Source organism: Aricia agestis, chromosome 3, assembly GCF_905147365.1.
Source record: "Aricia agestis chromosome 3, ilAriAges1.1, whole genome shotgun sequence".
NCBI classification, from domain to species: domain Eukaryota; kingdom Metazoa; phylum Arthropoda; class Insecta; order Lepidoptera; family Lycaenidae; genus Aricia; species Aricia agestis.
The window spans coordinates 12,087,975-12,112,612 of NC_056408.1; the positions used below are offsets into that span (position 1 = coordinate 12,087,975).

General features: G+C 38.8%; 1 protein-coding gene across 2 annotated transcripts; it reads right to left on the reverse strand.

Moving 5' to 3' along the window:
• Positions 1–863: 863 nt before the first annotated feature.
• Positions 864–22,101, reverse strand: LOC121725399. Of its 2 annotated transcripts, XM_042112308.1 has the most exons (21): positions 22,021–22,101; positions 21,487–21,785; positions 21,129–21,244; positions 20,524–20,707; positions 19,983–20,148; positions 18,726–18,838; positions 18,328–18,437; positions 15,581–15,713; positions 14,850–14,982; positions 13,709–13,929; positions 12,915–13,031; positions 11,644–11,725; positions 10,250–10,303; positions 8,932–9,051; positions 8,328–8,438; positions 7,906–8,082; positions 7,542–7,784; positions 6,379–6,545; positions 6,030–6,122; positions 4,606–4,770; positions 864–2,592 (listed from the first exon to the last, which is right to left on the reverse strand). In XM_042112308.1, the coding sequence occupies exons 2-21, from the start codon at positions 21,742–21,744 to the stop codon at positions 2,467–2,469; spliced, it is 2,889 nt and encodes a 962-aa protein (XP_041968242.1). In that variant the 5' UTR covers positions 21,745–21,785; positions 22,021–22,101; the 3' UTR covers positions 864–2,466. The 2 variants fall into 2 exon arrangements, with proteins under 2 accessions (XP_041968242.1, XP_041968243.1); XM_042112309.1 differs by lacking the exon at positions 10,250–10,303.
• Between the last annotated feature and the right edge of the window lie 2,537 nt (positions 22,102–24,638).

Genomic DNA, 24,638 nt, shown 5'->3' on the forward strand with positions numbered 1-24,638 from the left:
CCAACCAAAAGGGAGGGTTATGATTTATTTTTTACCTGTATGCTATGGATGTGCATTTATTCCCTAAAGGGGCAAACTACCAAACGGGTCATCTGATGGTAAGCAACTTCCGTCGCCCATGGACACTCGCAGCATCAGAAGAGCTGCAGGTGCGTTGCCGGCCTTTTAAGAGGGAATAGGGGAGGGTAGGCATGTAAAAGGGAATAGGGGTATGGGATTGGGCCTCCGGTAAACTCACTCGGCGAAACACAGCGCAAGCGCTGTTTCACGCCGGTTTTCTGCGAGAACGTGGTATTTCTCCGGTCGAGCCGGCCCATTCGTGCCGAAGCATGGCTCTCCCACGTATAAACCCTATTTTGATCGCTTAAAGGCTGCATTACTACTACAAAGGCGTCACGTTAAAATGACAGCGCCCTCTAGGGGACATTAACCGATTCAATGCGGCGCACCTTTTTGAAGACACTCAGTCGTGGCGGCATACAATTTTCTCGTGACACGTGAGCCGTGCCATACGCCATAGAAGTAGATGACACGGCTACCGTGTCACCCGCCACGTTCAAAAAGGTTTATTGTTTTTCTTGGTATCTCGAGCGTGTACAGTTGTGTCCAGAAGATTACCATGTATTATTTACTCATTTATTATTTGGCAAAAAGATGTCAACGGAAACAACGTCGATTGCGAAAAGCGTGCGCCCACGCCGTGTGCCCGCCCGTCCGTCGAGCGTACCCGCGTCCGCCCTCCGTCGCACGCTCCTGCACTGCTAATACTATTTTTCGTTTGTACACACGCGAGCGTGCGCCCGCGCGAGTTAAAACTCACGTTGGCCCTAATACTTACGAATGGGTCTCAATAAAATACATGCTATCATCAACAAATTTATTGCAAATAATTTCAATAGAAAGCATTTAAGTGCTCACCTCTGTAAAGGCCACAAATGTTTATGTACTGGCATAAGACATCCTGGACCATACTGTTATGTGACCGTTATATGACAGAGGTGAATCCTTAAATTTTTTACAAACTATGTTAAATATGAAGACTTCCTCAACACAATTTTGAACAAACCAAAATGCCAAAGTGCATACAAAATAGGCAATATATTTCGCATTCACTTTGGAGAAATGTCAAATGAACACTAATCGAGAAACTTTGTAGGAAACATTCAACGCTCACGCATCGCGCACGCAGACCGTATAAACATGTAAATATATTTCTGTTGTAATAGACAATGTCAAATTCCTTTCTTATTTGGTGTTTCATCAGCTACCTTATAGTTACTTGTACATTTTTTTCTTTTTAACCATCTAAAAATTATAAGATCACTAGGTATTCCTTATGAAATTTGCCACTAACCACATACTTCCCTGGCAAGTTATTACCTCTCAAACAGTATATACCATAAAGAAAACACTTATCTCGACCTTATCGAACATCTGTGCCAAAAAGCGTTGATTTCGTAGATCCCTTTTAGTATTTACCGGCACACAAACGTAGAAGTGAAACAACAAAACTTAAAGCGAATATTGTCTACACTTTCAACTGTCTTAAAATATGTTTATTTAACATAATTTATATAAAAACAACGTGCAAAATGTTCACACTACTGTAGGTGTGTGCAACAAATGACGGGTGTCCACAAAAGAATAATATTATAGTTAAATATTCAAACATGATATAATTTCACTTAAATCTAGCTCGCAAAACAAATAAGGCAAATCTCTACAGCATCGACTTCCCAATGTCTCTATATACCGTCACTTTTCAATCAAGCTCATAGAAATGTAACGCATAACTATGTCACTTTCAGCTTGGCGCATTCACAGAAATAAAATACTAATATAATATTATTTATGATGTCAATAACACGATTAGTAATATAATTAAATGACAATTTTATTTTATATACAATATTCATTGGGAATGATAATATTATTATAGAATGTCATATTAAATTATATAACTCATATCATTTTAAAGTTGAAGTATATTTTGAAGATTTAAAATCAGTACATATTGCTATTACTTTTATGAGTTTCTTACAATTCTAGTGTATGCAAATTATTTTAAAAGAGTGAGCTTGTGTCTTGACTGACTTCAGAGTTCATTGGTAAATTACGAGTTTCTAAGTTTAGTGAAAAATTTGTAACCGATTTTTAAAAACCGTTCAATTATTATAATATAATTGATAAAAACTATTATAACGATACAAGAGTGTATCATTTAAGTAAAATAAGCTTTAGCAGAAGGTGGACATAGTTATGACAATGTTGCCATTAAAATGAGATCATCACACAGCATTTTGGTCCGAAAAATATTTCTATGAATTTGAATCAACTTCTGTGACATCTAACATTATTTTTTGGCTCCAACCGTCCGTCGCATACAAAACACTCATATCACCATTTATATTACCCTCTTTTACAACTAATTGATAATATTTAAATCTAACAACTACGCTAATACAGTTAAATGGCCTCCGTTTCGAACTGAGCGCCCTTTGTGAAAGTAATAGGTCCATACGTTTCCGATTGTTCTATCTTTAACATTTGATGTTTTTTCAACACAAGTAAACTGTAGAACTTTTGCGCCACCTGAAAGATAAAAAAAATGGAATTTCAAATTGTACACAATGTTCATCTAATAAACTTTATTTGTTGCAACCAAAGGGTTGATTTGGGCTAAACTTCCATAGCAAGAAACTATTTCTAAGGCTTAACCCCAATTTCACCAACAACTTAAAATGTATGCTGGAATTAGTGTCAAGTTACCTATTTCGTTTTTCATATGGATGAAAAAGAAGACATGAAATTTATTAAGGTGGTAACGATAACTGACGTTGGTGAAATTAGGTCTTAGTATGGATTATATACCAGCATTACCAAATGCTGATATATAATCCGTACTAATATTATAAATGCGAAAGTGTGTCTGTCTGTCTGTTACCTCTTCACGCCCAAACCGCTTTGGGTCCCGTGAAAAGACATAGGCTACTTTTTATCCTAGAAAAATGTACGGTTCCCAGGCGATAAGGCGAATGCCCAAAGATGTATGGACCAAAAACCCGTAATCGATTCAAACCATTTATATGTGGCATAGTAGATTACATAATATAATTATACTGTATCCCAAATACAATGTCCTTTTCGGATTAAACAATCCCCAAGTACTTTAAAAACGATCGTAACAATTGACTTTTCTTATAGGAATCTACATTATGATATTTAATTCGACGCGATGCTACGAACGATAGTGTGGCGATTAGTACGTTGTAAAAGCCAGAAAGCCATCCTTTTAAATAATTTATAAATATGTTTTTAAATAAAATTAAATCTTAATATATTGTCTTTCGTCTTAATATATTGTGTTTAAAGATGTCTAGACGTAATCATCATATTCCTTACCTAAAGCCACTACTGTCGCCCATGGCAACATTAGAAGAGCTGCAATTGCGTTGCCGGCCTTTGAAGATTTGCAGGTCGTATTGGAAATACTGCTGGTGACTGTTTATTTCAGAGTTTTACAGTGCGCAGCAGAAAGTTAGCAAAAAACGCACGGTGGAAGACTGCCACTCATCAAGGTGATGAGGATGGCATATTTTTCGCGTGGAACGATAGCAAAAAGTTGCAGTAGGTATGATGCCGAACAATTCTTCAGAGCACTCCCCGTGATACAACTGATAGAGGATGTAGAGTGAAGCCACTTGTGATTTCTTTTATTCTATAACTGACATCTCTTTTCTTCTCTAAATTTAAATTCTTATCTATCAACATCACTTTCACGAGGAAGAACACAAAAAACAAAGGAAGTAATTGATTGATTTGAAGTACTGTGTATCTCAGATTTATTTTTTCAAATTATCTATTTCAGTTATGGTTTTGAATAAAATGAATTGCATATTTAAAATCTGTTTCAAACAGCTTGGACCCCTTGGAATTACGCCGAGATGTAAGCTTCACTCTGCATCCTCTATCGGTTGTATCACGGGGAGTGCTCTGAGGAATTGTTCGGAATCATACCACCTGCAACTTTTCGCCATCGCCCCACGCGAAAAACATACCATCCTCATCACCTTGATGAGTGGCAGTCTTCCACAGTGCGTTTTTCGGGTAACTTTCTGCCGCGCACTGTAAAACTCTGGAACGAACTGTCACCAGCAGTATTTCCGGACCTATACGACCTGCAAACCTTCAAGAAAAGAGCGTATTCCCTCTTATGTTCGGGCCACACTAACGAGAAACGCCGTTAATATAATAGCATTATCGCCTTTACGTGCCACTAATTAAAGGCGATAATGCTATAACATGTTTTAGAATTAACGCGATAATTAACGGCGTTTCTCGTTAGTGTGGCGTGGCCCGAACATTAAAAGGCCGGCAACGCACCTGCAGCTCTTCTGATGTTGCGAGTGTCCATGGGCGACGGTAGTTGCTTACGATCAGTTGACCCGTTTGCCCCCTTATTTAATAAAAAAAAATCTACTATTCTACTTTCCTGTACATTAATTATTTTAATCGACTATGGGTTTTTTGGGCATAGTCCTTTTGGCGCAACGGAGTTGCGGGCGACATCTAGTGGTATATAAAAGAAATAAGTAGCATATTTACCTGCTTCCTCGTATTATGTCGGGGCGCGATGTCGGCGAAGGCGAGGCACTGGCCGGCGGCGAGCTTGGAGCGCACGGCTGCGAACAGCTGGGCCGCGCGCCGGTTCAGCACGCGCTCTTCGAACTGCTCCTCCGTCTCACCCACCTCGCGCTCGCCTTCCTCCGCCTGAAAAATTACAAGAGTGAGATATACGAACAAGCTCTCTTCTGGCTGAGATGAAGACACTGGGATAGATACGCGACAGCCTATCTTCGATTCAGAAGATTATCAATTTTATTGTGCAATATCATTGAACAATATTATTGAACAATTTATTTGACAAAATAAGATTGAAAGGCAAGTTCAATATTAACCCTAGACGGTCAAAAATATTACGCAATACGTGATATTGACGATAAAATTGCTCGTCTAGGCGGCCGGTTAGAAGTTGTTACAATGATTGTTAACATGTTACACTTACAATGTTATGACAGAGAGGCAATTATTATAAAACACTTGCTTCTACATAAGAATAATATCGTTGAAAGTTAATTAATACTAGAAATGTATCCAAACAAAATACAATTGGTAGCACCATCGCTAATAAAGACATTTACAAGTGTCCATTATCTTTGTCTGTGGTGTCGAGACTTGTGAAATGAGAGATAAAATATTTATGCAGACCTTTTATAGTATTAATTAGTAGTAATTTGCAGTTTATTTGTAATGCTAAGTACTCACATACGGTTTTGCTCGATAGTTTTACTCCAAATCGAGTAATAATTACTGTGTGGACCGCAAAACTGACAGCTCAAAGGCTCGCATCGAGCCGCTCGAAGGATTGATAAAACCGGATCGAGCCGGATTGATGGAATGAAATATATTGATTTAGAATAGGTAAAACTATCGAGCAATGCTGAATGTGTGGACGAAAGCCCGAGCCGCGGGTTCGCTCGACGTTATTGCTCGATCGAGCAAAACCGTATGTGAGTACTTAGCATAAGAGGCTGCCTTCACATTAAGTCGCGAGCCGCGCGGCAGCCGCCCGGCTCGTTTTAGTATAGCAGTCGCGCGGCTGCCGCACTACTCGCGACTTAATGTGAAGGCAGCCTAAAGGCCTGTTTCACCACTTCCTGATAAGTGCCGAATAGGCTGTCCACCACTCAACTTGACAGATGAAGTATGGAGAATTTGTCAAAAAAGCTGTGGATAGCCTATTCGGCACTTTATCAGAAAGTGGTGAAACAGTGGCCGTACCACGTAACTATTTTGAGACTCAAACAATCGTACGAGAATGCCGCATCCTACTCTAACAAACGAGAAATTACGTTGTTAGAGCGGAACGCGGCATTCTCCGCCGATTGTTTGAGTCTCAAAACGGTTTCGTAGTAGGCCTACCAGGCCCCTAGTGTTTACTGGAACAAAATATTAATTATAATACTTACATTTTCCACACTGAGCGGTAAATCGTAATCATGCTGTGGACTGTTGTGTCCCTGTTGATCGTCGTACCCTAAGTTCGTCATTTGCATGCCACTCTGAAATAAGATATATGCACTGTCAGTAACAGAAAGTAATAATAATGTGTATTTTTTCATTTGTTTTTTTTTTGCATAACATTTTATAGTTATGTTAGTTAACTGTTGAAGCGATTGAATGAAATTCGGCATGTCGTACGAAGTGTCTTGGGGAACATGGGGACCGTCATATTATGACGACTTAAACTTTAACATAACCCCATCAAACAACCTAGGCTCCTCTGCCTATAAGAGAATCTATAATAGTTTACCGTACCTGGTAGTCGGGGTGGTCAAGCGGCAGCGGCAGCGGGTCGAGCGGGCCGGCGTGCAAGTCGTGCGGCGCGGGGGCGGACTGCGGCGCCGACCGCGTCAGCAGCGGCCGCTCCCCGCCCACCTGCGGCATCATTGGCGGCGGCTCCGGACCCTGCAGCAGCATGTGACCTGGACACAAACATAATATCGTGTTAGCAAATACGAAATTAAGAAAACATGGTAAACGGACCCGTTAAAGGGCACTCGAATAATTGAATTTTCTTACTTAATCACCTGGCTAGTATATCGGGCTACACATAAAGGTGCCCATACACGGGACAATTTGTCGTTTCGATCGATCGTCAAGAAAATCGTCCAATCGATCTTTTGAACGTAAAATCGTTTGCGATATTGCTTTACACGTACAATTTGTCGTTCGATTTTAACATCGAGGAGATAAATCGTTACGATAATTGTCCCGTGTATGGCCATTTTAAAAACCACATTATTTTGATTTCAAATCATCTTTCAGGTCCTAAAGCCTCTATTTTCAAATTGTTAGTTATTCAATTCATCTAATTACGTTTTCCATAATAAAACACACAAGATCCTCAATTTTTATGATCCTTATGGTCGATTTACGCGGGTGACTAACGGGTCGATTTTAGTCACCAGTCGAATCGCCTGTCCAAGTCGAATCGCCATTCGCCACCCCATTTACACGGGTGACTAACTGGTTGATTTTAGTCACCCGGCAAGTCACCAGTCGACAGTAGTATTCGCAGCAAGCGATCGCTTGCGACTGAGCGTTTGCACGGTCGATTTTAGTCACCAGCCGCATGCCGCCATTGGCCGCACGACTTTGGGGCTTGCGACTTTAGCCACATGCGGCGTAGTCGAATTGCCATTTAGACGGTCGAATTTCGCCGTGCGGCGTAAATCGTGCGGCTTTAGTCACCCGTGTAAATCGGCCATTATACATGGTGAATCATTTGTTTTGCGCTAGTTATCTAAGCACAATCTAATAAAATTATTATTATATTATTGGCAGGACCTAGGACATTACATAATCGTGTATTAGTATGTCTTGAAGTTCACGGCTAAAGAGAGTTAATCAGTTTGTTCTTGTCACTAGTTTTAACAACAAAAATCCTTAACATGACTTACAAAATAAAGGAAACTTACTTGACGGCGTCATTCCACCGTGCTGTAGGCCAGCCGGCGTCATTCCACCGTGCTGGAGGCCCGCGGGCGTCATTCCTCCGTGATGTAGGCCCGCCGGCGTCATGGCCCCGTGGTGGAGGCCCGCCGGCGTCATCCCTCCATGGTGGAGACCCGCCGGGGTCATGCCTCCGTGCTGGAGACCCGCCGGCGTCATGCCTCCGTGATGGAGCCCCGCTGGAGTCATACCACCGTGGTCTAAGCCGCCTGCATCGATAAAATTATATTGGGTCAGACACACTGATTCTATTTTAAATGCTCGCACCATTTTTTGATCGCTCGTGAAACATGTGGGAGCATTATGTTTAATTATTGTGTATGTTCTCACCTGGAGTCATACCACCATGATGTAGTCCCGCCGGCGTCAACCCTCCATGCACCAGGCCGCCCGGCGTCATCCCGCTGTCCAGACCCAATCCCGGCGTCATCCCGCCGGGCGTCATGCCGCCAGGTGTCATGCCTCCCGGGGTCATGCCTCCCGGGGTCATGCCACCGGGCGTCATGCCTGGAAAATGTGAATGGTAAATATAAACGTAATAAAATCAAAATTATTCAAATAAATTTATTAAGTTTTTAATGACCAGCAGACAAATCTATAAAATATTATGTTACTCGCATAATACAAGGTAAAATATATTGGATGCCATTTTGTCAGTTTTACTTTCTAACTTTTAAGGCACATAGAACTAGTTATAGAGTAGTTTGCAAGATATACTGGATGCCTCAACAGTCAATCTCCACTCCACTTACCTCCATGTTGAAGTCCCGCTGGAGTCATGCCACTGGACGGTAGTCCCAGGTCCATAGGTTGTTCTCCGTGACCCAAGCCAGCTGGCGTCATCGCTCCATGAGGTAGGCCTCCTAAAATATTCATCGATTTTTATATTCTTCTTTACTAAAAGTATATACTTGTCTGTCAAATAACTTTTCCAACATAATATTAATTCATCAAGCCCCATACGGTCACCGGTGACCGGTGAATAGAAATTCTATTGTGTCTCGTTTTTCCACGATCAAGGGGTTAAGACAAGGACAAACATTTTATTGCAATATTTTTATTAGTTTCATTGTTTAAATATTGTGATTAGTAAGGGGTTTTAAAGTTTCAAGTTGAATTAACATAATAATTAATATATTATATATTTATAAATGTTAATTTAAATTTTCTAAGAAGTCTAAAGTAAGATGAAACAGCAAATAAGTAAGTAGCAAATATTAAACATCCATATAATTGCATGGTGTGTTGGTGGGTGAGGTTTTAAGACTTAGAGCCATAACAAACTTGGGGGACATGATCAGGAACATAGTCTATGTCCCCTATCTGGAACACCCTGATCTAAAGGTACAAACTGACCTGGCGTCATAGCTCCGTGCTGCAGACCGGCCGGTGTCAGGCCGCCGTGTAGGAGCGTGCCCGGCGTCAGAGGACCCAGCACGCCCGGGGTAAGAGGCGCACCCAGCGAGCCCAGCATACCTGTCGTACATATTATATAGGTATTAGGTATAAACTATAAAGCATTTGAAAAGCAAGCGAGACATGAGAAGTCAATGTATATCATACTGCTTGATACTCATTTTAAGAAGTCCTTAGGTAATTTTGAATTTCAGTAAATACTTTCAAAGTACAGATCGAAGTAAGGTACGAGGCATTAGGACCGTGATAGTAATTTTCAATTAAAAATATCTTCGATTATAAAAAATATGGATATTTTGTTGCTAAAGTAAACATTTGTTTTTATTATTCGTAGCATTTAATCCATATTTTATTATTTCAAATCATTTTCACGCTTCATCATTTTCCTAAAGCCTCCTATGTATGCATAAAAGCGATCATTATCAAGAACGCTAGTTACGGCCCTTCCCATTATTCAATCTATCTCTGGTTTGACATACAACCGATCGCAGCGAACATTGAATTGACATAAAATATATGGCTCTAATGTCTAATGTGAGCTATTCCTATCTCTAGTAGGGCAAAACCAGAGATAGATCAAATATTGGGAACGGCCGTTAGCCACTAAGGTTGGGTTGCATCAGAGGCGAGGTTAAAGTTAAAGTTATGGTTATAGTTAAGGTTAATTTAACTTTAACGTTAACTTTGACCACATAATTTGACAGATGACGTTGCTGGTCCGACAAGGCTATAAAGAACGTGGGCGGGGGCGCTGCTGGTAAAGGAGAACTGTCAAAAATTGCATTTTTGTATGATAACAGCGTTAGTTCTTTTTTTCGCCACGTGCATTTAAAGCCTTGTCGAGTCTATGGTTATGGTTAAATAATATTACGTCTTGATGGCTTCCATTTTTAACTTTAACCAAAGATTTGACATTTTGCATTGTAGGTATAGGTAAAGTTACAGTTATAGTTAAAGTAAGTTGGTGCAACCCACCCTTAATCCACTCACGTCTTCAATTATGTTAGAACAAAAATAGTAATTATTTAAAGCTCCCAAACCATTATGAAATATTTGATGAAAGTCGAAAACGTAATATTGCGGCCCCTTACAATAATATGTACTGTTAGAGAAGTTTATCCATAAGCAGTCGGAGGACTTACGTAATTTGGTTGCGTTATGTCAAACCTAGGGTACAGATCATGATTATAATTGAATTGGCATAACCCGACCGAATGACGTAGGTCCACCTTTTCGAATATGGTATATGTTTAATTACCTGGCGAGTGGTCTTCTGGTTCGTGTCTTGGCGTGCGCGCTCCGTCCTCCGGCTCTAAACCGTGCGACCCAAGTGTTAGTAGTGGCACGTCACTAACTCACAATATGCATGGCACAGAGTAGCCTAATGTAAGCTACCATTATGGCCTGAGTTCCTATTTCATCATACTAGGTTACCATAGTGGACATAAGCCCTTTTTACCACAGTATATGGACTAAGGTCCTTTGTCAGCTAGTAAGCTACCGTAATGGATTTAGGAACTATTTTAGCATGGCAGGCTACTCTAATGGACTGAGGACCTATTACACAATCCTTAAATTATTATTTTCAGAAAGCTTATTTAGATGGTGTTTCTCCTCAATTTACATCGAGCGAAAGTTACAAAAGATGTATTTGTTAACTAATCTACTAATAGTACTTGACAATACTCATTCAATAATGACGATAATCGAGCACGAATAGCAAAATGGTCTTATTTTAAGCTAACTCACGCTTAACAGTAAATTGTGAATGGTCCCCAACCCCGTTTCAGGCATCTCTACAATGCATATTGTGAGTTAATTTTTAGTACATTTGAAACAAGAAAGCACAAGTAAAGCGTGTTTATCGAAAGAGATGGTAGTATGGTACACAGAAAATTCAAGAGAAAAGCGATGACTCGTTACAAATTGGTAAGATGACAGTAGTATAATAAAAATAATGTTAATCTCTTACATTTGGTATTTTTGTCAAAGTAAATTTTAAGTTAGTTTTGTTTAAAGATAGATCATAGAAAACTTTATGAGCGCAAAGACCAAGAACATTAAAGCTGTGTAACATGATATAGTGTAAGACAAGCCTCAGATTCCAGTTTTATGCACATATCATTTTAGGTTAACTATACATGTCTAGGTGCCGTTAAAGTACTATCAGAGAAATTTATTTATAAGCAGGTGACGTACCTATGGAATTTGGTGCGGTTACGTCAACAGCCGGCTGATCGTGGCTAAAGGCCTGTATTCACTTTGATTAGTGCAGGTGATTAGTGATTAGAAGAAAATAAAGGATTTGCAGTGATCTGTCGCTGTTGACGCTTGCTTTCACCTGATTACTAATCACCTGCACTTATTACTAATCAAAGTGAATACAGGCCTTAACATTGACTTGACATAAACCAACCAAATATGTAGATCAGTCATCGGCCAATGAATCAATTTCATTGATGGTACCATCAAGGAAATTGATTCCTAGGCAGTTGACAGACCAACGTCATTGGGTCAGATCATGTCAATTCTATAATTATTGTGATCTGTCACCTGGGTTTGACGTAAAGCGACCAAACTAGCGACATCTGCCTAGGAATCAACTTCTCTGATAGTACATATACGTTGAAAGGAGAAAGTGACAGCACTTACCGACAGACGGCTCATAGTCATGTGGTACTGGTGTGGCCGGCTGGACCTCCGCAGGCGCCGGCGTCTCCGCTGCAGCAAAGCTCTGTAAATAACATAATATGCGAGATGAGCACACGATCTCGGGTAGAAGCAGGGCGTGTCGCATTTTCCATTATTAAGACTTGATAGTGTATAAAATACTCGTATTTTATTATCTGTATTATGAACGCATCTTAAACAATACACGGTCTATCGTATGTAATAAGTATTGACACTAGTACGATTTTATCGTAGTGAAGCATGAATATAGCAACTTAACAGATAAAATTTATTTATTTCCATGCTCATTTCTACCATTACAGCATAGCTAGCACAAGCACGTAGACAAACGAAAGAAACTAAATTTTGACAGTTTTACCGGAAAAACATTGGAGTAAAAGTTTCTTTCCTATCTCGATATCTTTCGCTTTTGAAAATCTATAAGTCAAGCATGACGATCCGCTTTTGACATTTAGTTTCTTGATTCTGTTTTTATTTTTATTATGGCACTTGGCTATAAAACCATGGCCAGTGTACGAGTAAATGGCGGCAAATTCAAAAAAGCGATGTATAGCAACCCTGTCTATAGCCGGAATTATAGTTTTGATCTACAAACTACGAATAATAAAGTTCCTCAGTTTCTATTATTCGCATTTCGTAGCTCAAAACTATAATTCCGGCTATAGACAAGGTTGCTACACGTCGATTTTTTGAATTTGCCGCCATTTACTCGACACTAGCCATGGTTTTATAGCCGAGGTGCCATAATTAAAAAAAAAGAACCAAGAAACTAAATATCAAAAAAAATAATTGCCGTTGCTTTAATGGTTGCTATGGAAAGAGTTTCTTGTCTTTGTCCACTGAAACTCAAGTCGATGGGTGGTGCCATGCTCGGGAATAAGATATGTAGACATGGGAAAGAAACTGCCATTACTTTCTTCCGAAGAATCGACTGGGAAACCCCGTGCTAGCTACGCAGGTTTACCCAATGCGAAAGAAACGTACAAGTAAAAACTTACCACTAAATAATATTCAAAATATGATTGTACCTTAATTAAACTAAACAGTTTGAATGAACATGAGCAATGAAAATGGATAAAACGGATATAATATTGTGAGTTCTACAAAAATATCAATGGCTGAACAGTCACCAGACCAGAAACAGAAGCCTAAAAATATTAACCCGTCATCCCCAAGCGGCACCGGGCTGTCACATAACAATTGAAAATCCAGGTATTAATTGTAGTGCTAACCTCTTCATGCCTTCGTTTCCGTCCCCCGCGTTTAGCCACAGCAGGCTCAGGGTCGGGGGACCGCGCCGCCTCGGTTTCTTCGGGCTCGCTCCGTTGCGTCATCATGCGCTGGTATTTCTGACAAAACACACATAAATATTAATAATATTTACCAATAAACTAGCATGTAAAAATACAGAAGATTGTGTGATGTCTATGCGTAAGACGCCACACTAGCGTACAATATAGCATATTGTTTAAGTTTCAGGAATCAGAACTGGTATTATTGAACCGATCAAATCACTGGAAATTTCTTACACATAGCAGAATGTAGATAAACCCAAATATTTCAACATTAGGCGGAGTGATGATGATGAAATATTACTAGAAACACTCTCAATTATGTCAGCTTTAAAAAAAAAAGAGTACCAATGGCTTAACCTCTCGAACCCCACCGACACCTTAATGTGCCACCCGTAAAAATACCTCTGTGTACCACCGGCACGTTAATGAGCCACCTGATGCACTCGACCTCACACTGTTTTGTAAATTATTTTTGTGTGTTTAAGATTTAATTTCGTTTGTTCTATACATTATTTTTAAGAGTATGAAGTTGGCTACAAAAAGAATGCACTAAATTAGTTCCTGATTGGCGCAATTTTGTAAAACTTGATAAAAAAAATTCGAAAAATTTGAATGGCGCCATAGAACGCGGTATTTGAGGCTCAATAGATTTTTTACATCCCGGTATTCGAGAGGTTAATCTCCTATCTAGGACAACTACATTATAACTTATAGCAATGCTTCCAAGTTACCTTAAACAGCACTCTCGACGGTATAGGTCGAGCGGGCAACGTGAACAGTTTCTCCACTCCTCCAGTCTCTTTCCAGTGCATGAGTCTTCGTGTGGGAGGCGCAAGGTCCAACGTAGTGACGATATCTGAGGTGTTGCTCAGTTGGTTCTTCATTTCCTCGCCCGATATGTTTTTCACTTCGTCTACAATGAGTTTACGCTTGCGCTTCGCTTTCGTTATACCTAGAATGTAGAATATTATATTATTATAGAGTATGTGTAATAGGGTTCGTATAATTGGAGCGAGAAAGCAATACAGGCGCACGCTTACTTGAGACACGACAGTCTTAAGTCAGACTATTGCAATATAAATATTTGTTTATGTGTGATTCTATGTGAATCTTCTTGTGTTTTTCAATTTTCACAGCAATCATGGGCGTACCCAGGTTCTGGGCCAGGGGGGGGGGCAAATTACCCAGGTTCTGGGCCAGGGGGGGGGGGCAAATTACCCAGGTTCTGGGCCAGGGGGGGGCAAATCAGATTTTTTTTAAGCTAGGTGCTTAATAAGAATAAAAAATTAATAAATTTTAGTTATAAAAATATTGAATTGCAAACAAATGACAAAAATTCGTTTTATTATTTTTAATTTTTATACATGAAAGTACTAGATAATATACTTAGTAGGGACGTCAACATGATCCAGGGGGGGGCAGCTGCCCCCCCCTGCCCCCCTCGGTACGCCCATGACAGCAATAGTCTCGGGACTGTCGTGTGTTAAGTGGGCCCTTGCTTAAAACTATTAACAAGCATTAGACATACTTGTCGCAAAGCAATTTCGCCGCCATCAGGCAGTTTCGTTTACGACGTTATTACTTTGTATTGCAATAGTCAGTCTAACAACTAAAGTGATATACTGTACAGCTGTACTGTTGAAAATTTATTATATGTATAAAATTGACATAAGCGTTCGATAAAATAAAGTCGACATCCGACTCTTCTTCTTCTTCTTTTAAAAATGGCCGCCTCGGTGAGTTGCCATGGCATGTGATATGTCAATACTCAATTCCATACATTTTGATTGGCGATTCTATAAAAAAAGCGATAAAGTCTTGGCTAAAGGGCCAGTCGTTAGACTGACTTTGAAGTTAAAGTTCTACACTCACCCTTCAAGACCGTAGCGTCAACGGGCGCCAGTGCGAAGGACTCCTCGTCGTTGTGCAACAGCGTAGTGGTGTCAATGGCGGGCGCGGGCGTCGACGGCGGCCGCACCGGCTCAGGCATGTCCTCGTCTATCTCCTGTACATAAAGTATGAAAAATTAAATATCCTTTGATTCAATATAGGTATTATGAATAGACTTTTTGAATGTCGCAAAATGAACGTCGAAACTACGATGCCTACCGCCAGTTTGGGAATTTTGGGAAAAGAAAGTAGTCGGAATTAAAATATGACACATTGTAATTGAAGTAGCTGCGGTGCATCAGCACGACAACGATATAAGATGCTAGCAGCTAGATAGTAGCTCTGTAATTTGTTAATAAAGAAGGGCAAATATACTAAATAATATACCTATCTATCGTTATTGGCCACTACTCATCATTTGAAGATCAGACTTTGATGCCATCATAGTCCGACCTCTAATGATGGGGAAGGTTATTATTGCGTTAACTCATAAATCGTAACTAGTCCAAGTTAGCCTCTTTGGAATAAACTCAAAGAAAAAGCCGTAAAAAATATCATTACGGCTTTTCCTTCCAGTTTGTTCAAAAGAGGCTTAAGGCTAAAACTTTATTAACATACAAAGTACACTGTTTCTAAGGAACAAGTCAAATATGGAGGCGTAGAATCAAGTATGTTCAAAATGTATGTAATTTAACAAGCAATGGACCACATACCATGGGCCTAGCGGGTGGCGGGGAGGGCGGCGCGGGGGGCGGCATGAGCGCGCCGTCCGCCGCCGCCTCCGCGCCCGCGCCCGCTGCCGCCTCCGCTACCGCTTCCGCCTCGTGAGTCGGCGACCCGCCCCAACTGTAACAATAACATTAGAATTTAGAGTATGGTTACACGGTCAGTCTGGCATCAGTACAGTCCATCAATCTGAGACTGACGCCAGAATGATGAACGGAAAGTACATACATAATAAATAAAACATTCTACCGTCAGTCTGAATCAGACTGATGGACTAAACTTATGCCAGACTGGCTGTATTTTAACCTATGTCTTAGATTAAAACTAAGATCTTGCTTTCTCAATTGAGCTTTGTAGTGAAATGTCAAATACAATGGACTATGTGGCAAAGATTAGTTAAAAAGTTTCATTTAGTTAAAATAATAATCTGGGTAACATAGTATTTTAAATTTTTGTTGACGGCCAGTTTCACTTTAGTTAATAGTAAATCCCATCAAAAACATCCTGTAAAAAAACCAAGTCTCGCAACTCAGTTTTTATACCGTAAAAATTTATGAGATCCATGCAATACCAAGTCGGTTAATTTATTCAGTCCCCACTGTCCCCCACAGTCATTGTGTTTTCATGCGATGTCCAAGTCGATCTATTTATTTAAAACGTAAAAGATTTTTAATATTGATTTATGATAATAACTTACGTACTAACTTGAGACAGAAGGTCCCCTAGGTAGGGACTGAATAAATTAACCGACTTGGTATTGCATGGATCTCATAAATTTTTACGGTATAAAAACTGAGTTGCGAGACTTGGTTTTTTTACAGGATGTTTTTGATGGGATCTCACTTCTTTTTGTAGAGTCCTACTTTTCTCCTTTTTGGTACCTTTTACTACTATAAATATCAATAACGATTTTTATAAGAAACGAATAAAACTTACAATTATTAATAATAATATAATCATTATGTATACAGTATTACTATACTACTTTAAATTTAGCCTATGCGTACACTCACTCATTTAGGTGGAAGTTGTTTTCGCGGAATATTGCTAAAAATAATAACAAACTAAATTTAAACTATGGATTTCCGCAAAGTAACGCCTGATTCCATTAACTACTATACTACTTGTCTTTCATGACTATCCAATATCCATTCTAATTTTATTATAGAAATGCGAAAGTGTGTTTGTTTGTTTGATTGTCCTTCCTTCACGGCCTAGCGAAGCAACCAATCGACTTGATTTTTGACGTAGATTTAGTTGACAGGATGAAGAGTCACATAGGCTACTTTTGGTTTTGGAAAAACGTCAGGTTTCTAAAGGAGGTTTACAAGAATATTCGTATTTTACGCGATTTTTGAATTCCACGCGAGCGAAGCCTCGGGCAAAAGCTAGTGCTTTATTACTCCTTCGAAAATACGTACGGAAATATCGATGGTACCGGTACAATCTATATATATAAAAATGGATTTCCAAATGTGTTAGTCGCGTTAAAACTCGAAAACGGCTGGACGGATTGGGCTGATTTTAGTCTTAAAATGTTCGTAGAAGTCCAGGGAAGGTTTTAAAGTGACACGAAGTTCACCGGGACAGCTAGTGATTCATAAATTGCAATTAATATGACTTTGTAATCAACATGTATAGTGTATACCTATATGGGATTGCATTACAAAGTTATTCACGAAGTTAGAGAAAGAAGAAGATAACAGGACAGTAATTATTATGAAATGTTTATTAGGTTTTCCCTTAATTAAGACACTAAACACTAGCTAGATATCTCTATACCGACGATAAATCGGAGATATTGATATATTATATCGGATATTGGTACGGGTACAATGATTTATAAATCGCAAATGTAACTTTGTAATCCTATACATTTATATGGGATTACAAAGTTATTTACGAAGTTAGTGTATCTAGAAAACTAGACATAAATTTTGAAATATTTGATTTTTTCCTTGATTTAGACACTAAACACTATTTATATTCTAAGTTTGAAGGTTCTATGTCTGCTAGAAGTGCCTTAGACTTTTGGTGATCGGTCAGTCAGTGACAAAATTAAGAAACTTTAACAAGTTACAGTTCTTAAACTACTGGTGCAAATTGAATAAAATTTTAAATATACCGTGTTTATACAATGTTTGCTTAACAACTGAAAATTCAGGCTTGTTGGTTTATCCACAATGAAGTTATAAGGGGTCAAAAAGAGCCTGAATTGGTTCGAGAAAAGGATAGTACGGCCGTGCCGCTTTTTTGCTCGACTTGGAGGGGGCACTGCCGTGCCCCCAGATAATGAAGTAAATCTTATGATTAAAACAGATTCTTTAAAGCGAAAACGGTAAATGAAGTCACTCTTGTACTTTTGTTTCAAAAAATTTAAAAAAGAACAACCAGACAATTATTTCCTTTATTATTTAATCCTTTATAATTTTTCCTCTAAAAAAATAATGAGACAATTTTTATATGTATTTTCTCTATTACTAAATAATTTTCTGTTAAACAACATTTATTTTTACATACGGCTAAAGGGGCCAACAAAAGTACAGGCCTTTAGCCAAGAACTTTTCTTAATTGCTTCTTAATAGAATCGCCGAACAAAATGTATGGAATCGTTAATTTGAAGTTCGACTCGTCCAATGTCAAATCCATACATTTTGATTAGCGATTCTAAAAAAAAGCGATAAAGAAAAGGTCTTGGCTACAGGCTCTGTTTCTTCATGACCCTTATGTGTACCTGTGGTGCGGCGAGTTGCCGGCGTCGTAGTGGTCGCCGTCGTCGTCGGAGTCCGGGCCCTCCGCCGCCGCGCCCGCGCCCTCCCCCGCGCCCGCCGCCTCTATCTCCGCCTGATCACAACAATATATACCGTCTTACTAAAAAGAAATTATCTGTACTAAGTAATAAGATCCATTTTGTGTAAAGGATGTTTTCATATTTCATCGAAACATTTATGAGCGTAGGTATTGGAAAAGTATTATTGAATTTTATCATCATCCTTCAACAGTTTTTTTTATTTTATGATTATAGATTTTTTGTGATGAAATAATGATAAAAACTCTAAACACAGTAAACACACTTATATAATCTGACAAGGAGTAATATTTAACTAATAATACAAAAGATATTTATTTTACCTGCAACGACTGTGGTTGAGCCTCCGCCCCGGGCATGCCGGCCGAGGCTCCAGCGTTTGAGCTGCCAGCAGTCACATCACCGAACAGATCACCTTCGAATAGACCTCCCGCATCTATAACAAAATATATCAGGTTATGCTCAAAAAAGATGTGGCACATTCGATAGTACAAGAGATCGCCCAATGGTTGAAGTTCAACCTAAAATTTTATCTTCTTTTTTTGGCTCCCCATTTAAAGTTATTGAATATTTCAGATTCAATAAAAAAACAACAATCCATGTTTATGGTTCCGTACCCAAATGGTAAAAACGGGACCCTATTACTAAGATTTTGATGTCTATCTGTCTCCAGGCTATATCTCAAGAACCGCTATAGCTAGTTCTGAAATTTTCACAGATTGTGTATATCTGTTGCCGCTATAACAATAAATACTAAAAACAAAACTAATAAAATATTTAAGAGAGGCTCCCAATACAAGAAACTTATTTTTTTGCTATTTTTTGCTCAATATCAATAATGGCAATAGGTAGGCACTTGAAATGTTCACAAAAAAATACTCAGTTGTATTTATACTTTAATAATTAATAATAAAATTTAAATGAAATAAATAATTAAGGGGGGCTCCCATACAAAAAACACATTGTATACCTATTTTTGCACTATAATAGTATGGAACCCTTCGTGCGCGAGTCCAACTCGCACTTGGCCGATTTTTTAATTTGACAACAGACTTCCACCACAAACAAAGGAGTATAATTCGTATGTATAGGCTTGTCAGTCAAAATGTTTCAAAAATGGCATCAGTTATATCCGTAACAGGGCAACCAGAGGGACATGCATCTTTGATATCAAAATTTCCGGATTGAAAACGCTTAAACCAAATTAGCGCTACTCTCACACATACTACATTAGGTCCATAAAATCACAAATTTTTTTCACGGCTTGTGTTACATTTATACCTTTATTGTAATAAAATTTTAAAATGTATCGAATTTCTTCATTAGAATCACTCATTTTAACAATAAGAAAAACAAATGAAAATCTTACATTTACCTAATTTGAATTTGGAATTGTCTTCTGTAAAATTAAAACTTTATAATGATACCAAAATCAGCCAGATACAATTGGTATAGTCCAAGAGATTGTATGACAAGTTCATAGATACTTTAATGCGAAAAGACTTTTTTCCCGACCTATTATAATTTCTCATCATACATAACTATCTTAGTTTTAATTGAAATAACATTATGTAACATACGTCCAAAGTCAGGTACGTCTCCTATGGTGCCACCGAAACCATCATCCAAAGGTGCATGTGGAGCTGCCTCCATCCGTGGTTCAGCTAGAGTCACCCCTGCATCGCTAGTGCTCCCGGACTTGCCACCAAGCTCCAATGCAGATGACGAGCCAAACAGCAGGTTACTCTGTCAAAAAAAAATTTATTATTTATAACTAAATTACCCAAGATAAAAATTTAAAAAATTGTTATAGCTTTCTTGTAATGAAAATCTTTAAAACTATATTTATGGAAACAACTTATTCTTGCAAAATATGTGTATGGCTGGCTTTAACCATAAAAATTACCAACAATAAAAATGAATGACTATAAGAATGAATGATGGGTAACCATTTAGGCCCGTAAAAATAGTCAGTACTTAAAATGCGACCCGGTCTCAAGACCCGCGTCGTTCGGCTCTGTGATTGGTCCCAATTTTGACAGCCAACCAATCACAGAGCCTGAACCGTATCTTGAGAACGAGATGCATCTTGAGTACAGACTATATATATGGGCCTTATACCTGCTCTAAAGCTCCTTCATTTCCAATGGCTTCTCTCATAATATCAGGGTTGTCCGTATCAAATCCCATGTCACCAAATCCATCATCATGGGTCACCAAGTTCAAAGAACCATAATCTTCACGCATAGTAATTTCTTCGGCTCTTGATTGATTGAGTGAAAACTGAGCCTCAATATCCACTTCACTGAAAGTTTTTAAAAATATTTATTAATCTAATACACATTTTTAGTTTTATCACATATTTCAAATTACTCCTATTTTGTTTTATTTCATAAACATTTTGTTAACAAATATTTTGTTTTGTTGAAAAATAAGGATGAGTAAACCTAAGAATTAAGATACACCAATACTAGTTATATTTATACTAGTCTTCTAAAGATACAGCAACAGATAAATATGCCAATATTTATCTGTTGCCGTATCTTTATAAGAAAGATGTAAAAACCCGTTAATCCCAAGCGGCAACCAGCTGTCACATAACAATTGAAAATCTATTGTGTCTGCGATTCCCACGATGAAGGTATAAAGATACCAATTACCATCATAATTTGCTTTTACTATGTAGCATGTAAAAGTAACTTATGGAAAAATATTAATCAACTTACTTTAATTCTGGCATAGCTGTGTCAAAGTCATGAAACACTTCTGGCAATGTGATTGCATTCATTGCCGCCTCTCTGTGTTCTTCAGGCAAATCAACCATACCAGGCCTAAAGGCCATCTGGAAAAGATTATTTATGTTGAAACCAAATATTTGTAGCCAATTATTGTCAGCGGGAATACCCCAACTAGGGAAATATTTTTTTAATGACTTTGATTTATTACAATCTGGTCAATCGTGTGCATGTACATTGAATGCACATGTACAAGGAATGGTAAAATCATACTGTTGGTCAACATGTCTCATTAGTTTAGACTTTAGCCATACTTGGATGTCATACAATTCAACAATAAGAAACTAACCTTGATCTTGACGAACGCTTCATTACAATCCTGGAGAAGATATTTAGCTTTTCTGGAGTAAATTCTGACAACTCCAAGTAGTAAATGACCCGAAGTTCGCAGAGCCATTTTCACCTTTGGCTTTAGAATACCATCAACTGATTTTTCTATGTTCGTTTCGAAAACATGGGCCTTTGTAAGTTTTTTGTCCCAATGAGCAGCCAGCCAAATCTTAGCCAAAGGGCCTTTTTTGGCTAGCACAAAGTGTGCGTAAAACATCGTTACTGATTATGTTTTATTTCTGCCGCATTCAAGGTATTCTGAAAGAATGAAGATAATCATTATTTATTGACATCACAGAATGAATTATTATGAATTTATCTGCTAAATAAACAATTATTAACACGATTGCTGACAATTTGGCGCCTATTCCACCCGTCAACAAACTAATGTTTGCCACCGATTAAGGTTTTGCCACACAATGTTAATTTGATTTATAATATAATAGAAATGCAACATTCTCTGAATCTACACAATCAATTAGAAAATGCATACCTATTTAGACAAAATCAAAAAATAATTTACACCTTTCACATACAACGTAAACATGACAACAATTATGCTTTCAAGATGGCGTTCAAAATGGCGGTTGTACTAATTTTTTTACCAGAAAAAAAATCTATTGGGCATTGGGCATTGGATACTGTACTCTTTAATCTAGATACGGTACGGGGTATACGTATTCATTATGGCCCCTCTTCAAGATGGGCCAGCGCTGGGCGATCGAATGGCGCATGCGATGGCTATGCAATGGTCGCAACGCCTCTATATGATGGCCGTGTTCAGTTGTGATCTAAACGTCGTTCAAGATGGACGTGTAAGCATTAGCCATTGCGGCAATGCAAAACATGCATTTTTAATAATTTATGACTTCACCAGATTTATACGTGGGAGAGCCATGCTTCGGCACGAATGGGCCGGCTCGACCGGATAAATACCACGTTCTCACAGAAAACCGGCGTGAAACAGCGCTTGCGCTGTGTTTCGCCGAGTGAGTGAGTTTACCGGACTCCCAATCCCCTACCCTATTCCCTTTTCTACCCTCCCCTATCCCTTCCCTTCCCTACCCTCCCCTATTACCCTATTCCCTCTTAAAAGGCCGGCAACGCACATGCAGCTCTTCTGATGCTGCGAGTGTCCATGGGCGACGGAAGTTGCTTTCCATCAGGTGACCCGTTTGCTCGTTTGCCCCCTTATTTCATAAAAAAAAAAAAAAAAAAACCGGTGAACTTCGTATCACCTCCCTCCTAATATGAACCTTCTCTTGATATCTACGAATAATTATTTCGAGACTAAAATTAAAATAATGGTTTATGGTAGTGATGATGATGAAAATGATGAATGTAATAATAGCATAATATGCTTTCCGTTCTTAAAACAACGCCGAAACTCCCAAAATTGTATCTTTAAAGAGTCAGGAGTTATGTACATATAAAATGTAAAAGGTATAATAATTATTGTAAAGTTTCATTAAAATCCGTTCAGTAGTTTTGAATAACAACTTTCGGCTTTATCATATTACTATAGTTTCATTTATTATGAGACCACGTACTCGTCATTTTGAATGAAATTTGTGAATTGCAATACGAATTACGACGTCCTCACTCGACCGCAGTCAGGCACCGACTGTCGTATCGCCAACGTGTAGAGGCGTACCGCCATCGCTGGCCCATCATCCTTTGATGTGCGGCCGAAAAACCGACACCGCCGCCATTCCACGGCCAGCGCTGGCGTCATCGGCCATCCTACGCCACTACGTCCTCCACACGCTGGGCCATCGTGATGGCCCACTACGCTGACCCATCGTGAAGAGCCGCAATTATACGTATTCAAAGTATTTCAAACTTTCAAAGTGATTGGAGTTTGGACAGTACTCGTCATTGGACAGAGCACAAAAACACTTTAATCTATAATTACTAATTAGTGTCCGACCGAAGGTCTATTTTCGGCCGAAGCCGAAGCCAAAGCCGATTAATCGGCAATCACTACAACCTTCGGCCGAAGCCGAAGCCGAAGGTTTATATAATCTTAATCGCTCGACTCTCAGTAATTAATTTTTACCGACTTATGTTAGTCTGTAATAGCTGTTTCAGCGTCTGAAAAATGTGCCAAATCTTATATCTTTAAACGAGCAATTCTTGTATATATATATAATTGGAATCTCGGAATCGGCTCCAACGATTTTCATGAATCTTATATTATATCTTTAAACGAGCAATTCTTGTATCTATACTATCTATATCCATACTAATATTATAAATGCGAAAGTATCTCTGTCTGTCTGTCTGTCTGTCTGTCTTGCTTTCACGCCAAAACTACTGAACCGATTGCAATGAAATTTTGTACACAGTTATTCTAGAGTCTGAGAAAGGACATAGGCTACATTTTGATGTGGGAAAATATCTTATTTCCATGAAAATATCGATGAAAATGAATTCGCATTGCGCCTGGCCAGCGCTCATCCCGGGGGTCCTGGGTTCGAGTCCCGCAGGCGGAACAAAAAGTTTTCAATGTTCCTGGGTCTTGGATGTGTATTAAAATAAAATTTCAAAAATCTTAAACATATTTTATGTATAATATTCAGTCTTTCCACTTTGACCAACTAAACTAACCAACTGCAACTGACCAACTATTTTTCGTTCCCAACGTTACAACTTTTTAGTTGGTTTGATAGGAATATTTTATTTTTTTGAATTTGTTCCCGTTCACACAACTTTATAATAATTATAATAACTATGAAGTTTGTTGTGTATAAAAATGAACTGGCCACTTACTGGCCACTTATAATTATTATTGATAATGGCCGTGTTCGTCGGCGTAATTTTTAGCGCATTCGCTGCAAAACCTAGTTATTGCGCATGTCCAAATCATGTCATGCCATGGCAACGACAACTGTTTACGACCTGACATTTAACCCAATTGCAATTTGTTGGTGGAGTTGCAATGAACAAACCAGTGGGAGAGGCATGCTTCGGCACGAATGGGCCGGCCCGACCGGAGAAATACCACGCTCTCACAGAAAACCGGCGTGAAACAGCGCTTGCGCTGTGTTTCACCGAGTGAGTGAGTTTACCGGAGGCCCAATCCCCTACCCTATTCCCTTCCCTACCTTT

What these genes read in the sequence shown, in the direction of transcription:
- LOC121725399 (XM_042112308.1), bottom strand. Translation starts at nt 21,744, where the DNA reads ATGTTTTACGCACACTTTGTGCTAGCCAAAAAAGGCCCTTTGGCTAAG. An exon ending in CGCCACCCGCTAGGCCCATG is followed by an intron (nt 14,983 to 15,580) that starts GTATGTGGTCCA and finishes CTTTATGTACAG; the next exon opens with GAGATAGACGAGGACATGCC. An exon ending in AGCGGGACTTCAACATGGAG is followed by an intron (nt 8,083 to 8,327) that starts GTAAGTGGAGTG and finishes CACATTTTCCAG; the next exon opens with GCATGACGCCCGGTGGCATG.